The sequence below is a fragment of the Anastrepha ludens genome, chromosome 2 (genome assembly GCF_028408465.1).
Source record: "Anastrepha ludens isolate Willacy chromosome 2, idAnaLude1.1, whole genome shotgun sequence".
NCBI lineage: Eukaryota > Metazoa > Arthropoda > Insecta > Diptera > Tephritidae > Anastrepha > Anastrepha ludens.
Genome location: NC_071498.1, coordinates 40,404,757 through 40,420,554, shown reverse-complemented (window position 1 = coordinate 40,420,554; position 15,798 = coordinate 40,404,757). Strand labels below are relative to the sequence as shown.

Here is a 15,798-nt window from a genome sequence, read left to right as displayed (position 1 = left end):
ATTTTATCGTCCCTCTTCCTATTTGCTAGTCTGCATTTTGTATTAACTCGTAACTGAAAATTCAAACCCTCTTGTGCTCAGTTGCATTGTTTGCATTGTTGTGACTAATGAATTCATTTTTCGGTAATATTAGAAATTTATAGACAACTAAAATTTTTAGAAAGTTACTAGTAAGATATCTGGCTACATCATATTTTCCGCAGGGTAAGCTCACGTTGGGTGCTCACACAATTCAGACACGCATCTTTTTCAAATTTTTTATGGATTTTTGTTTTTAAATATGGTTCATTGCATAACTAAAATTTGTACAAAAATTTCAAAAATTCCAAAAAATAAAAAATCAAAATTGTGATCCATTATCATCAAAATTTGTAACTTTTGAATCAGAATTTTTAGAAAACTTTGAACCTGCAGTTGTGTAGCCCGTTCAATTGTGGCACCTTTAAAGTTGCTCTAAAATGGCTTTGATTTTTGAATTTTTTTTTTGGCGGTTTTGTGTACTTTCGCTTTATTAAAAAAAAAATCAAGCATTCGGTATACGAAAGAAAATGCAAGAAATAATCAAAAATTAACACGAGTCTTGAGCTACTTTGAAATTTTACTTTATTAACCCACAAAATTTGGATGGGCTTCAAAACTGCGAACCCGGAATTTTTCTAAAGATTCTCATTAAAACATTTGATATTTTTATGAAAATTTGTTGAAGCTAACTACATATTTGAATTTTGTACTATGTTTGAAACTTTGAGTTACGTGCATGGTTTTTGTTGTAGAATGAATTATATTTTTATAAAAAATAAAAAATAAATAGTCAAAACTTTGCATGTGTCGCGCTGCTATTTTTGCGAGCGCGCAGCTCCGATCCAAGCGATACACCCATATCAGCTGCTATTTCCCTGATGCGCCTTTGAAGACATTCGAGCACAAATTTCTTAACTCTTTCGCTGGTTTCATCAGTCAGAGTTATGGATGCACGACCGAAAGTCTGCAAGCCAATCATCAATCACACTACGGCTCACTTTAGACTCTTTGTCAGACGTATGTTTCAGTTTCCGCACTTAATATTACTTAGAATTACAACATTTCATATAAACCCTTAGTTAAACTAAATTCGACATAGTGCAGTTTGCAGAATATCCCTCAACAATACTTTTGAAAACTATTACGCTCACACTATCTGACAGATTGCGCTCAAAAGTGACATGTAAACAGCTGACAGATGTCAACAGCGTGCTGATTTTGACAAGAGCCCAAGCGCGGTTCGTTTAAATGCGTACTAGGGTGCTTTCGTAACTAGGCTACTTTCTGTACGGAAGATGAATTCAGAAGGATTAATTTTAAAGTAGCGGCTGGCGAATCACCTACCCTGTCAGAAATCAAAATAGATTAACGAAACCAACGCAAGACTGAGTATTGTCGAGGCCCTATGCTCCCGAGAGGAGTGAACAAGGAAACAAAAAAAAAAAATTAAAAATTTAAAGTAAAGCCAACAAGAGAACTCTCAAAAATAGTATATAATATCCGGAGAATATCAAGTTTATGAAATAATAACTATTTTATATTTATGTCCATTTCGTGTGTTAATCCTTCGTCCCTCTTTCAGTGGTTTCTCTACCGTCTACGTGGGAGCTTTCAATTGCTCTCTTTATTATTTTGACTTGGCAGAGTTTACCATTTAATCATGGATAGATCATAATTTCAATGAGTTTAAAATTATTTCACGCTTCCATTCAAATGGCTTCTAGTGCTAGCCTTGCAGCCCAGTCCATCTGTCAACACAATTTTGCAGAGCATTTACGCGAGTTTCTTCGCCTCTTATCACACTAATGACAACTTAGATTTCATGTTTCAATTCTTCAATCGATCTGGATGGTTGGCGTAACATTTAATAAATAATAGTATAATGGAGTCAAACCGCAGCAAACTACAGAGTTACCCGTTCCGGCAGCGGATGCATTGGAAAGTGGCGTTCTCGTTAATGTCTCTCAAATCTGTACAAGGCATAGCACATACCTGAAAATAGATCAGTAATCATCTGATGAATAGTGTTGGAAAATATTGATTGGATTTTATTATTGTACTTTGGTTGCTAGCCTCTTCAGTCAATCCTCTTATTTCAAGAGCCCGCTAATAGGATTTTAGAAAGTACGTATTTTTTAATAATTATAGAAAAGTGCTGAGAAAAGTCAAGTGTTTATGGCTTCGCAGAAGTAATTTGTTCACCAATAGCCTAAATTGTTATGTAGGGTGCTTCTTTTGTGACAGTCATATCCACAGGTGACAGATGCCACTTGTCTTGTTGACTGGTGTCAGTATTCTTGTGAATAGTACAAATTTATCACGAAAATGGTGGTCCCTTTGCTAAAAATACGGGGAGTGTTACTTGCTGGGAAAATTTTCTGTGTGACATATTTTTTCGCGTGATGGATTCGTTAGCTCATATATTTCAAAGACGATGCTGGCCAAAATAGACATTGACTGTCACAGTCAAATGGAGAGCACTGTAGATCCATAATTACTAATTTTTTCGCTCCTGAAGTGAATGTTGTTAAAAGGGGATCGCGTTTATTCTAACAAGATGGCGCAACATGCCATATAGCGAGCGATACAATGCATTTATAATATAAAAGAAAACCCTAGATATATGTTCTATGAGTTAAGATCAGCATTGAACCCGCTATTGCCGATATACAGCCCCTGATATAGGAAAAAGAGGTCGATAATTGAACTTTCAGATTGTGGTTCAATCGAGCCAGCCGCTGTGAAATCATTTCAAAGCACTAATGACATTAAATCTTCATATCGAGAGCGATTGCCAGATTTAGTGAATATTTTTCAGTTGAAATTTTTTTATATCCGCACGATAGTAACCACCTGTTCACATGTCCTCTTAAACTCACTTACCTAACATCCCTTTGCCTCCGGACCCAACTCGTCGAAACAGCATTTCTGCGCCTGTCGTTAGATGAGATAGACGATGACGATCGGTGACTATACTGCACTGGCAGGCACTGCACAACATCAACAACGACTAACCGCCGCTTTCACAGGCCACTGATGCTCATACAGTCAGACTAGAACTGAAGCACATAGCTCCTTCGCAGCTGTTTAGATTGGTATAGGAATATTATTAGGTGTTTTGGGCAAACAGATCTGAGTAATATTAATTCAGTGACTTAGGTTCCTAAGGGCTATGGATTGAATTCAATGAAAAGAGCAGGTTTTCCACTTAGACCAAATCCTTCATATAACTTTTGTTACAGTTTTTTGCCTTTGGATTATATAACGAGATGTTGTATCGGCTTTCAATAAACTTAAAATCAAGGCCTTCCGCATGAATTGTATGTGTTTCATTTCATTTCAGAGTTAAATACCTTGAAAAAATATACCCTTTACATAGACAAATATTTCGTTGTCACATAAAACACTATCATTCAGAATTTCGCGCCTCTGTTAAACATCGAACCATTCAACATAATCTACTAAATATTTCTTCGAAATAAAATTTGCGTTTTCTCTATCCAATAGCATTTTTTCACCAAGTCTTAACTGCAATTAGGTTTAATTATAGTTAAACATCGCATTTAAATGCGCAGATTTTCATGATATTATTCTTGTATTAAAGTGCGTTAATTATCCGTTTCAAAAACAGAAACTGTTATGTTAACAGTGGTAAGCAGTATTCGATACGTAAATTTTTTTTTTTTTGTTTGTTTTTTACTAACCACTTTCAGGGGCAGTCAGAGCCAAAACAATAGGGAAAAGTGTGGAAGAAGTTTGGTACAGAAAACTTCATTTGGCTTTATGTTACCGACAAATCTGAGTTATAAACAAAAATCAGCTGTTTCAGTTAACATTTTTGCATTTAAGTTTTTGGTGAAAATAGGCTATTGTGTGCTGCCTTCCCAATTGGTGTATCCTCTCTTTCTATGGCATTCATATTTCATCCAAACTGAAATCTTCGACTCATGAACCATTATTATATATTTGTTTTGTCTTGCTATGCATCTACTTTCTAATTCTCTCTATCTCTATAATACATTTGAACTCTTATTTAATTCTTAACTTGCTATTTATACTTCCTGTATATTAACATTTATTTTTGTATATACTTATTCTACCTGCATACACATATACATATGTGACTATCCAATATTTGTATAAATCGTTCGTTCGTTCGTTGCGTTACATTGCATTGCGTTGTCTTACGTTGCGTTATGTCCGTACTCTACATATTCTACTCTACTCTACTAATCTACTAAGCAGACAATTATATTTTTGGCCTTTTCAATTGTAATGTTTTCACTTGATTTACTCTACATAAACTCAAGGTACTCAAGTGTGTTTGTTTGTTTGTTCATTTGTTAGTTTGTTTGACTGTTTGTTTATTAGTTTAAGTAACATTTAACTTAATCAATTATTCGTAAAGTTTTCGCGTACATATACATATATACAATTGCATGTATATATGTGTTTATGTATGTATTTTGTTGTTGACATACTTATTTACCATTAGCCAGTGCCAGCTGCTGTTTTTTGAAACCCAGTTTGCGTAATGATATTGAGGCAGAATGTCGTTTTGAAATTGCCAAGTATTTTTCCGCTGCGAAATATTGCAATTTTTTGCATGCGATAATTTATCTTCAATCTTTATGAAGCAATTTTGTATCGATTTAAAAAAATATAAGCACTTTATGTCGCCGTGTAGGTAGAATTAATAGTGTTTGTTTATTTTTTGAAAAAAAAAAATAAATAAAAAATAATAATAAAATTAAAAAAAATTTAAATAAAAAATTAAATAAAAATTAAAAAAAAAAGACTAAAAAATAAAAAAACGTTTAAAAAATAAAAAAAAAAAGAATATGTATATATATATGAATTAGAAACCCGTATTTAAAAAAACCCGTGTATAAAAAAAAGTAAAACAAAAAAAAAAAATCTTTGTTTCAGCTCAGTAATGTTGCCACTTTAGAATTTGCACTTTTTTGCATGAATACTAATTGATTTTCGCCAGACTAAAATTTTCTCATTGTGGAAATGTGTACGAGTTGCTTTTTTCTAGTACTAAATTTAAAATAAGAAAACCAATTATTATACAATAACTAAAGTAGTCTGGCAGCTTTGGTCGAACATTGAGTACTAATAATCGCACAGATTTTTAGACAACCTCAGAGAGTCAGTGTATGTAGACGCGTAGTTATGCCGATGAGATTTTACCCGTTTTTACTTTGTATAAAAGTTGTTAAAATATAAATGAAAAAGTGGAGCTGGAAGTACCTGTATAAAACCTTCTGTATTATTTTGTTGCCCAAGGTTAGATTAGAGTTTGATAGTTCCGTCGAAGAGCAGACAAAAAAAAAATGAGACCTTTTATTATGCTTCCTCTACACACCATGAATAGGAAGAAAAAATGAATGCACATATGAGATATTCGAAGAATGACGATTAGGAATTGTGGATTGGCAAATGTAACTTCTTAATAAGAAAATTCCGCAGGTAGCTGATAACCATCCTGAAAACTCCCTAGGCGCAATGAAAAGAGAGAGCGCCTTAAAAGCACGCCCGACCGCCTTCGATCCACCCGTAGCCAAAAGCGCTTTGCAGTTTTCCACGTCAGAGTCAACCCGCATTCTGCACAGACCAACCAACTGAAGGATGCCATGTTGAGTGAACTTATCAGTCATATACCTTCGTGAGGAGTCTCAGTGACCTGGTATCCATAGACTTATTTTGTTATCAAAGTAAGCTTGTCAGAATGAATATTAACAGCAGCACATTTGTAAAAGGGAACCGATTTTTTCATAACGCTTACCTCCGTTAAATTACATTTACGGCAATAATGTCTAATTTGGTGTGTCCTAACAAACCATATGAGCTCATCTTTCGGATTCGTTTGGTAGTTAGACTTACTTGTGTAGGTAGGAAACTGGAAGGTTCTGTTTTGTTTTAATCAACCTTCCATGTAATGTAGACTAGCTACTGTTTCCTGGAAAGCAAGGGCCGTACGAGATTTCAAGTTTAGACAAATACTTTAATTGACGCATACACCTTTATTGAGAGTTTCGACGGGACTCCAAGAAACATCCCTGACCGCTTGGTATCCGTCTCGCGTCTTCTGGTCTCCAATTGGCTAATTTTGGGGGTAAGTTTATAGGTCCAACGTCCATTAATATACAAGTCCCATCTGCTTTGCCATTTCCCTAACGAACGCAGACGTTCTGCAGCTTTCTCTTCAGTTATCGGCTTTGCTCTGTGCTCTTGCTCTGTCATAAAGGTGCCCCATTTTCTGCACGCGACACTTAGCGCTTTTTATCGGTGTGTCTGAGCCACGGGTCTAATATTCGATTGCTTAACTTCTACCCATATAGAAGCAGCATACAAGAAGACTGAATCTACCGCCCTTGATAGGAGGTGCCGTCTAGCGCCTTGCGGTCCGCCAATATTAACTCCCTATTCTCGGCTATCCAACCGGCCCTACAGTCTGTCGTAAGTTCAACAGTGATTAAAGTGTAATTGAAGAAGATTCAATAATTTTTAGTCCAAAAGGCTTACTCTTTAATAAGTTGAGACCATGTTAGGCTTTTTGAGGTTTCCAGGGAGGAGCGCAACCTTTCTTTCTTTCATGTTCTTTATAAATATTTTGGTGCTCGGTATGATAAACCTCTCTGTGTCATGGACTTTTCTAAGTTTAACTTTAGGCTTTCAAGCATTTATGGGAATAATCGGAATATTTTTCTTTGTATGAAGTCTCGCTATTAAACCACAACTTCGTAAAGGTGAATTCAGTTACTTAATCGCATTAAGGATCCAGTCATTAATTGACGCAACTCAGCCTTCACTTTATGCTATTAAATCTGTTGCATGGAAATCATTCTCATATCGGAAAATCATTCATTTATGTCTTCTAAAAAATAACTGACTGACTTTTCGTGAATTATACTTAAGATTATGTCAATCCGACTCATTCTATATTACATATTATCCGATCCTTCGGTGTACCGCAACTAGGCGCTACATGCGAGTGCCTGCCGGGGAAAACTTCATCAAATCACTGGTCCGCATGCCTGTGCATTGTCTGTTCTGCGAGACTGCCTGATTTGTGATTTAGCCTTGGATTTATGCTTAATTTAAATAAATGGTATAAAAGACTTTCAATTGCATGCCCTTAAAAATATCTACATTTGGCATTACTGGCATGAAAGGAGCGACCGTGGAGCATAAGCATTATATACTATATAGCATGTAGGTAGGCAGGCGATACTTATCTAACTATTGAGGACAAAGGGGTTTTCAATAAGAACGGTCGATGTTAACGTAGCCGCGGTTCTCAATTGAAGAATGTGGGTCATATTTTACAAAAAAGAAGTAAAAAAGTATTTTTTGAATGCCACACAAACAAATTGCTTTATGTCATTACATCGACTCACTCTCATTGGAAAACCCTTTAGTAGCAAGCATGAGCAAATAATCAGCCGCTCATTTCTCTGTGTTCGCTCACGTATTGCTTTCATCAGTCATAGGGGCAGAATTTTCCACTTTCAAAACAGATCGATCTTATTATTATAGAAAATTTTTGTTGGTCTTCTTTCGTTTTTGGATCTCGAAACACTTTTGAAACGAAAAATTCCAGCGTAATCCCGAAGACTCAGGCTCCGATGATGATAGTCCCTTCGATGCGTATTATGAAAAGATTGACTATGAAGTGTCTATACACGCGCCCGAGGCCACCGATGAGCGAACTCCCAAGGCAACGGAAGTGAAGAAGAATTAACCTTAAACACAAAAACATTAAAAATTTGAAATAAAAATTCGAAAGAACACACATTTCAGAACAATTTTCTTGCTTTAACAATTTGAATTTTCTTTCACTATTCCCCAGTTTTAACTCAATACACAGCTTTTATCCACATTTTCTAACTTTTAACAATTTAATTTGATTTAGCCAAATATCAGTTATTGGTTTCCTCACAAAAAGTTACAGGTATAGCAAATGTGTAGAAAAGTAAAATGTTGTATCTGTGTTCAGTGTCCTTTCCATTTGTATTTGTACAATGATCTGGCCTGGGTCCTCATCATCAGTTGTTTGTATCGTCAAATGTTGTCAATTGTTTTTGTGTTTTGTTTTTCACATCCGTTTTTCTTTTGTTGTAAAGTATTCTTCACACAACAATTCATTTTTCTCAATTGGGCAAGTAGTGCTTTTCGTGCAAGTTCTTTCTTTTTTATATGGGCCTGTAATATTTTGAACCCCTTCAATAAAGTTTTTAACAATTTTTTCTTTTATTTTAATTCCAAAGTTCAATTTATTCTTTAACGTTTTATTGCTTGCCATATGTGGTTTATATTAAAATATGCTCCATACAAGTATCGGGTGTTTTTTTAGTTGCATGAGGACTATCCATATCGATAAATGTGGTTTGACAACTGAGAATGGCAAACTGTGTTGAAATTTCTCTTCGGTAAGGTTTGGCAAGCCATCATGAGTCGTTTCACGCCAGAACAATACTTCCAGATTGCGGAAATTTACTGGAAAAAAAAAAATGTAATAATAATAATAAATAAATCTGTTCGCCAAGTTAATAGATCATTAGCGGCATCATCGGCCCCTATTTCTTTCGAAATGAGTAAGCAGCTGCCGTTACGGTGAAGGACGAGTGCTGTCGAGCCATGCTGACTGAATTTTTGTTTGCAAAAATGTATCAGCTAAACATCATCAACAAGACGTTGCAAGTTGCCATACGCTGTGCGCTTAACAATCTATTGCAATATTCACGCCACCGTTGACGCCATACGGTCCGATTTATTGGAAAAAGTATTCAAAAGTTGGACTGATCGAATGATCCAAGTAACTTGTAGCCTTGGCGGACATACATTCTGTCCGGGAATTGCTCAATAAAACACAAAATAATTGTTCAATCATCAAATTTTATGTTGTCGGCCTCAAAACAGGCTTCCTTCGAAGCAATACACATATGCGATTAGTCCACTCATCCAAGCACCTTTTAAATGCGTTTGAAGAGTTCCTCTTCAGATCCTTCAGCGAATTCCCCTTAATGGCCTCTATCGACTCTAAGCGGCGTCCGCGGAATGGCAATTTAAGTTTTGGTAAAAGGAAAAAGTCACAAAGGCCACATCCGGTGAATACGGTGGTTGTTCGATATTTGTCGAGTTTTGGTAAAAAAAAGTGTTCACAATATGCGTTATCATGGTGCAAGATTCATGAGTTTTCTTTCCACAAAGTGGGCCGCTTCCTACACACATTCTCTCTCAAACGTCGCATAACTTCCCAATAATATTCTTTATTTACTGTAGAACCATTTGGAATAAATCCCGAGTGCACAACAGCATGATAATCAAGGAGAACGAGCATGACATTCACTTTTGACCGACTTTGACGTGGTTTCGGCAAGTTTGGTTTCGGCTCATGTGGATAGCGCCATTCAGCCGCCTGTTGACTGGTTTGCATGTCAAACTCATATACCCACGTCTTATCACCTGTTATGATGCGCTGGATAAACGTTGGGTCCGAATTCACTTGCTCAAGCATGTCTTCAGCCACCTTCTTCCAATAAATTATTTGAAAGAAATGCAACTCTCTTGGGCGAGCAGCACGCATGTCATGCCCAATTGATGTTATAAAATGTTGCGAATTGATTCGTGAGACACCCTAAGGTCACGAGCTAACTCCCTTAAACTTAAATGATGGTTTGATGGTTTTCCATTGACTTTGTCGACGTTTTCATACGTTGATGGACGACCTGATCGGGGCAAATCACCACGACTTCTCGGCCTTCTGCAAAAGCCGTATACCACTCGTAGACACGTGTTTTTGATAAAGCACACTCGCCATAGGCTTTCTGCAACATTTTCAACGATTCGGTACAGGAAATCCCGTTCAAACACATAAAATTCAAGACAAATTCTTTGTTCGATATTTTTATCCATAGTGAAAATCGGAGAACGCACCTGCAGTTGGCTGATATAAATAAATGCCAAAAATAAGCTAATTGACAGATCACGCTCAAACTCTGCGATACTATAGAGGACAGTTGTACCAACACTCCAGCAAAAAAAAAATTTAGACATATGTGCAACGCGCGCTTTTTAAATGAACAATTCCCGATATTTTTTTTGACAGAATGTATACCGGATATCATATGCAAAAATGAATGCCATGAAATTATTTACCAGATTATGATAAAAAAAATTCCTTGCAACAATATTTCTGTTTTGTATTATCATTTTCAGTTCACAAGCTCTTAAGAAAATACCCGATATATCTATCATGCAACACCACACAAAAAAGTAGTTTAATTTTGATTAGTAAAATCTAGTTTCTATTTCTGAGATCGACCGAATTTGTTTTAACTAATTGTATCAGTCTCTTCGGCAAACGGCTAAACGGGTGAATCCAAAGCATACAACATCAGCATTTGGAGGAGTTTGCGTTATTCATTTGCTATTTTATTCGCAGTGTATGCAATTCCCCAATCGGTTAATGAAATAATTTTTTGAAAGTGGCCACTGCTGCGCACCAGAGTTGCAGAACTGGCTCCATTCAATATTTTCGGTGCTTAGAAAGAAAAACTCGGCTATTATAATAGTATCATATTATCGATAGTATCGACCAAATTTTTAGACTTTAATTTTTCTTTTCAAACTAATTGAAAAACAAAAATATTCACTTAAAGGCTAAGAATAGCAACTTATTCTATTGTGAATTCCTATTATTTCTCTGTATGGCTTTCAGGGCAGCCCGACAATGACTGATAATTGGACCAGTTTTGCTGAGCATATCTTCAGATCCCGTGGTTATTATCAATAATTGCTTTTTTTTTTTGCTTTTAAAACTATAGAAATGAAATTTACATTCATGTACAAGGTGGTGCAAAATTAATCAGCCTATCGGAAGTTTTATAATTTTGGGCAAATGGCGTCGCACGTCAGTTATATTTGACGCTTGTGAACTAGAAAGTTCTTCAAAAATAAAATTGAATGATTAATTTTGCGCTTTAACAATATTAGTTGCTTTACAATATTTCAGGGGGCCTAGTGAAGGTCGCAATTCAAAATATTGGAGAAGCTCCGCAACAGCGCTAGATATGTAGATCTCCTGGTTTTTATTGCTTCTAAGTTTCTAGCAATGAAAAATGGAAGAAATCAAGAACTTTTCCATGTTCCGAGCCGCCTATACTAATGAAAGTTCAACTAAAAGGAATCGACCTTTGAAATTGTATTGTCGAAGTCCGAGCCAAGTGCTTTACGTCAGAACAAGTATCTAATAAAAAAGTTCTCTACTTTCGTTAAAAAATTCGATACATCGATAGTCTGCCAGCTCTAGTGGGAGTTTGTTTTTTCCACTTAATAGCAATACTTCTCCCATGGCTTTCGCAAACCCCAAGCATTTCTAAAGACGCGTCCTGTGCCATTGTTTTCTTGGTATGCCCTCATATATGGGGTAAGGCTAGCAAGCATCACACGTCAGCTACCGGAAGCTGTTTCGCCTGAAGCTTTTCTCTATAGATTGCTCTATCTCTTGTTTCTGTAAACAAATGAGTATAGCCAAAGGTCTGTTAATTTAGTTTTTTCATCAATCAGTGTAACAGTGGAGCTTTGAATTGTTGCGAAAATCCGCTAATGAATCTATACCTGAAGTTCAAAGTATTAGTCAACATTACCATTTTCATGTTCTTGTTGAATTCCACCAAGCAATAAGGAAAAGAGGATCGACTTGTGTAAGCACAAATCGTGGCATCTCCATCAACAATGGCTCGGTATTGCACATTTTCTTTCAAGAGATGCTTAGAAATATATCTTGGCACCGTGCGACTTCTACTTGAACCTTAGGTGAAATCTGTATTAAAAAGTTTTTAGATTAGGTACAGGATAAGACTAGTCAGTTAAGATTTGAAGGAGGAAGATGTAGGCATTCGGAAGAAGCTGTCAGAAGAATTCTTCCAACACTATGAGAGTAGTTTGTTTGTAGTAAATCTTTTTAATTTTTCGACATGGTCGCCTTTTAGGCTTCTAAACTTCGTCCAACGCTATTTTAGCGTTGATCCCTTCCAAATAAATGAAAAATAGGTGCTCGTTTCTGCAATCACCTCCCCGTTTGAATAACATCTTTATCCCGCCAGCCATTTATTCAAACTGGGAAACAAATAGCAGTACGAGAGATCCAAGGGAGCTAAATCTGGAGAATAGGGTGTTGTTGTCTTGATGGAAAAAGAAAATTAGTCGAATTTCTCGATTCAAACGAATGCCAAACACAAAGAAATAAACCGATCTGGCTGAAACTTGGTGTGTTTTCTTCTAACTAAATTCTAAAGAATCTCGATAAGCGCCAGTAGTACCATCTCTCTGACTTTGCCTGACTTTGCATGGCCTTTTTAAGCGAACCTCGTGTTTCAAATAACGGAAAATTCGCATGGAGATTCGTAGAAGTAAAGTCCTCTATTTACTTACTTTACTTATTCATTTACTATTTATACTGAAAGTGATATTAAGTAAATATATTATATATAAGTGGTATAAAACCATGATAAAATATTTTTCAACGTCAGTCTCGTAATTAAAAGGCACACCTCGTAAATATACATATTTGTATCTCCAACTCTCATCAGCCTTATGAAATGACTGAAAAGCATTGCCGAAGTATATTTATGAGTATATGGACTCATTTCTACAGTTGATAAGTAAACTATAAGCAAGAGTCCTACTACAATTCATCTTACGTCCCCTCTAAGATACGCACTGATATTCCCATTGAAAAGTGCTGAGCAGTCGCAAAGTTTTCGGAATAGGAATAAGAATCAATTTACTTTTGCGCGATATGACCACCTTTTGCCTTGACTATGACCTTGAGACGGTCCAGAAACGAATCGCAAGCTGCCCGAATGTGACTTGCAGGTATTTTGGCCCATTCGCGCACAATGGCTTTTTTCAGCGCCTCAAGACTGGTGAATCTTTTAGTTCGGACCTTACTCTCCAAAATGGCCTAAAGAAAATAATCCACCGGATTCGCGTCTGGTGAATTTGAGAACCCTTGAGTGGACGTTATGAAGTTCGGAGCCTTGTTTTTTAGCCATTCTTGTTTCACTCGAGCTATGTGAGACGGTGCCGAGTCTTGTTGAGACGTCCATGGTCTGCCACTGAAGTGTTTGTTTGCCTACGGCTTCAAAGCACGCTCCAGAATACTTCCCCGATAATATTTCGCATTTACCTTGACGCCAGACTCGATGAGAACTATTGGAGAGCGCCCATCTGCGGTTAAAGCGACCCAAACCATTACCTGTGGTGGGTGCGGCCTCCTGGTGGTCAATCGATGACTCAAATTCTCGTATGAACGGTCGGTCTATAAATCTATCACACTATAACGTTTGAAATCCATTACTGATTTTTTTCGCGCTTACTCTCGGCGAAATGCTTCCGCGCGTTTGTAAACACAACTCTGGACTGTCATTTGCCAATTAACAGACAGTTGATGCCCGTGCATAAGCTGCGCGAGCGGTTTGAAGTTGGTTACACTTCGAGTGTTGTTTCGCTGTGCTACTGTCAAAGTTACTAAGTAATTTAAGAATAAAAACACCGGTGGCTCATCCTTCACACATACACACATATTCTGTGAAATAAAAAATTGTTGATACTTAGGAAATAAATAACACAGGCCTGCAAAATCTCGCTTTTTTACAGCTTCTAAAACGGCTATGGGTGTTTCCAGAAGTTTTTTTTATGCTGAAAACGAATATGACCTTGAAAATGCTCCAGCACGTCAGGATTTTTGGCAATTTGAGGTTAAATAGTCAAAAAATGCAGATTTTGGCCATTTTTTTAATTTTTTTTTTGAGCAAGGTAACGTTTTTTTTTAATTTTCCACAACGGCATCGCAAAGTACTACTCTTTAGCTTTAAGGTCCTTTTTTAAAAATATTTTTACGATTAATGTAAAAAAAGTTATTCTATTTTGAATTAGAGACTTTTAGATATGCAAATTCAACCTTTCTAACTCTCTAACGCCCCTGTAAAGGGCGAATTCAAAATAGTATAACTTTTTTCATATTAATCGCAAAAATATTTTTAAAAATGGATTTTAAAGCTGAAGACTAGTACTTTGCGATGCCGTTGTGGAAAATTAAAAAAAAGCTTTACCTTGCTCAAAAAAAAAAAATAAAAAAAATGACCAAAATCTGCTTTTTTTTGACTATTTAACCTCAAATTAAAAATTTCCTGTTGTAAAAAAGTCAGCACTTTTCACTGGCTCGTGGGACAGTGTGAGAGGGTGAGGCTAAGAAGTGACCTCAAGAACGTAAAGAAATATGTCGATTGAATCTTACCGGAACGAACCCGGATTTATATCTTGTCAAGAACCGAAAACTACATCTTGATTTTTTATATGTTCTTTGCTGATTAATTCCATTTTTTTGTGCTGTGGTGAAATTCCCTAGCCGAGAAGTGTTCGTCGAACGAGCAGCGATTCCAGCTCTTGTCCTTATATGTACATATTTTGTTCTTGTTTTTCGGTAAACTTATTACTTCGCATTTTACTTTGTACACCTATTATTAATCTATTCGTTAATGAATTTGCTTTGATATTAATATTTATTCATAATTACTTTTACAATAAGGATTTTTTCTGCGACTGCGATGCGTTTATTTAATTATTATTATTTGAAAAAAATTTTATTTTTATTTTTTTTTAATTAATAATATAAAAAAAATTTTTTTTAATGTTTTTTTTTTTTTAATTCAATAATTTTTCCGATTCAAAAAATTCACTCTACCACATGTTAGAAAGCAATCTTAGCGCTTCACTTGCATTTTTCTAATGTTTATTTAAATTAAGATTTTTCTTGCTACTCAACTCACTCACCTTTCAATTCAAACTCACCTTTACGTTAGCCACCTAGGTATTGATATTCAATCCTATCTTATCTTTTATGTAGTTCAAACCCACCTTATTAGTGTTGTTCTCTTTGATATTCACCTCAGTTATCTTTCTATTGAAATTCACCTGTTTCTAAATCACTTTTATTTTAATATTCACCTCCGTTAACTTTCAAGTCGAATCCACTTTCTTGTTATTCAATTCACCTTCTTCGTAATCTTGAATTGATGAAACACGTATAGTAAAAATTTGTTAGTGTAGTAAAAGAGTTTCTTCTTCAAATTTATAAACTACACTTAAAAGCAAAGAATTTTTTCGATTAACTATTGTATACTCTATTATGTAGGTTATTTTGAACAGATTTGCGTTTGCAAAACAATTTTTTTGTTGTATGATGTGGCCACATTTTTTCTCTATATACATACCAACATAAATATGTATACATATTTTTGTCTAGCGTCTTATATGTATGATGAACGTTTGTGATCGTCTCGCATACCCAATATAAAATATATATTTGTATTTGTATTTTTGTGTGTTTCATTGTGTTGTATTTGTTGGCGAGTAATTGAAGCCAAACAAATTTATTTCACAAATTTTAAATTACTAGGCAAAAAAATTTCTTTTGTATCAAAATCAATTTATACACTGATTGTTATCTTTTCGTATACATTTTGTACCATATACCTTTTTTGAGCATTAATGAAAAATCATTTCTCTCATTTTTTTCCACAAAACAGGTTGTGAGTTCCACAAATGGCGAATTGAATGCGGACGACCCGACTGCTGGCCACTCAAATACTCCTATAACGCAACAGCCCGAAGTGGAGCTTGTCGATGAAACAAAGTAAGTTCAATTTCATTTATGTTTCTTGTTTTTCGTTGAATTTATTGTAGTTCTTGTGCTTTTTGCTA

At 35.6% G+C, this 15,798-nt stretch overlaps 1 protein-coding gene across 16 annotated transcripts in view; it reads left to right on the top strand.

Annotated features, from left to right (window-relative positions):
* The window catches only part of LOC128869426 (casein kinase I), a 135,137-nt gene that overhangs the window by 118,668 nt on the left and 671 nt on the right, over positions 1-15,798 (top strand). For 14 of the 16 annotated variants that reach the window (XM_054112015.1, XM_054112012.1, XM_054112032.1 and 11 more), the window contains one exon: positions 15,624-15,730. In XM_054112015.1, the coding sequence (XP_053967990.1) occupies positions 15,624-15,730 (107 nt within the window). Of the gene's footprint in view, positions 1-7,630; positions 7,982-15,623; positions 15,735-15,798 lie in introns of those variants that run through there. The other 2 variants (XR_008455313.1, XM_054112053.1) reach the window with 2 other exon arrangements.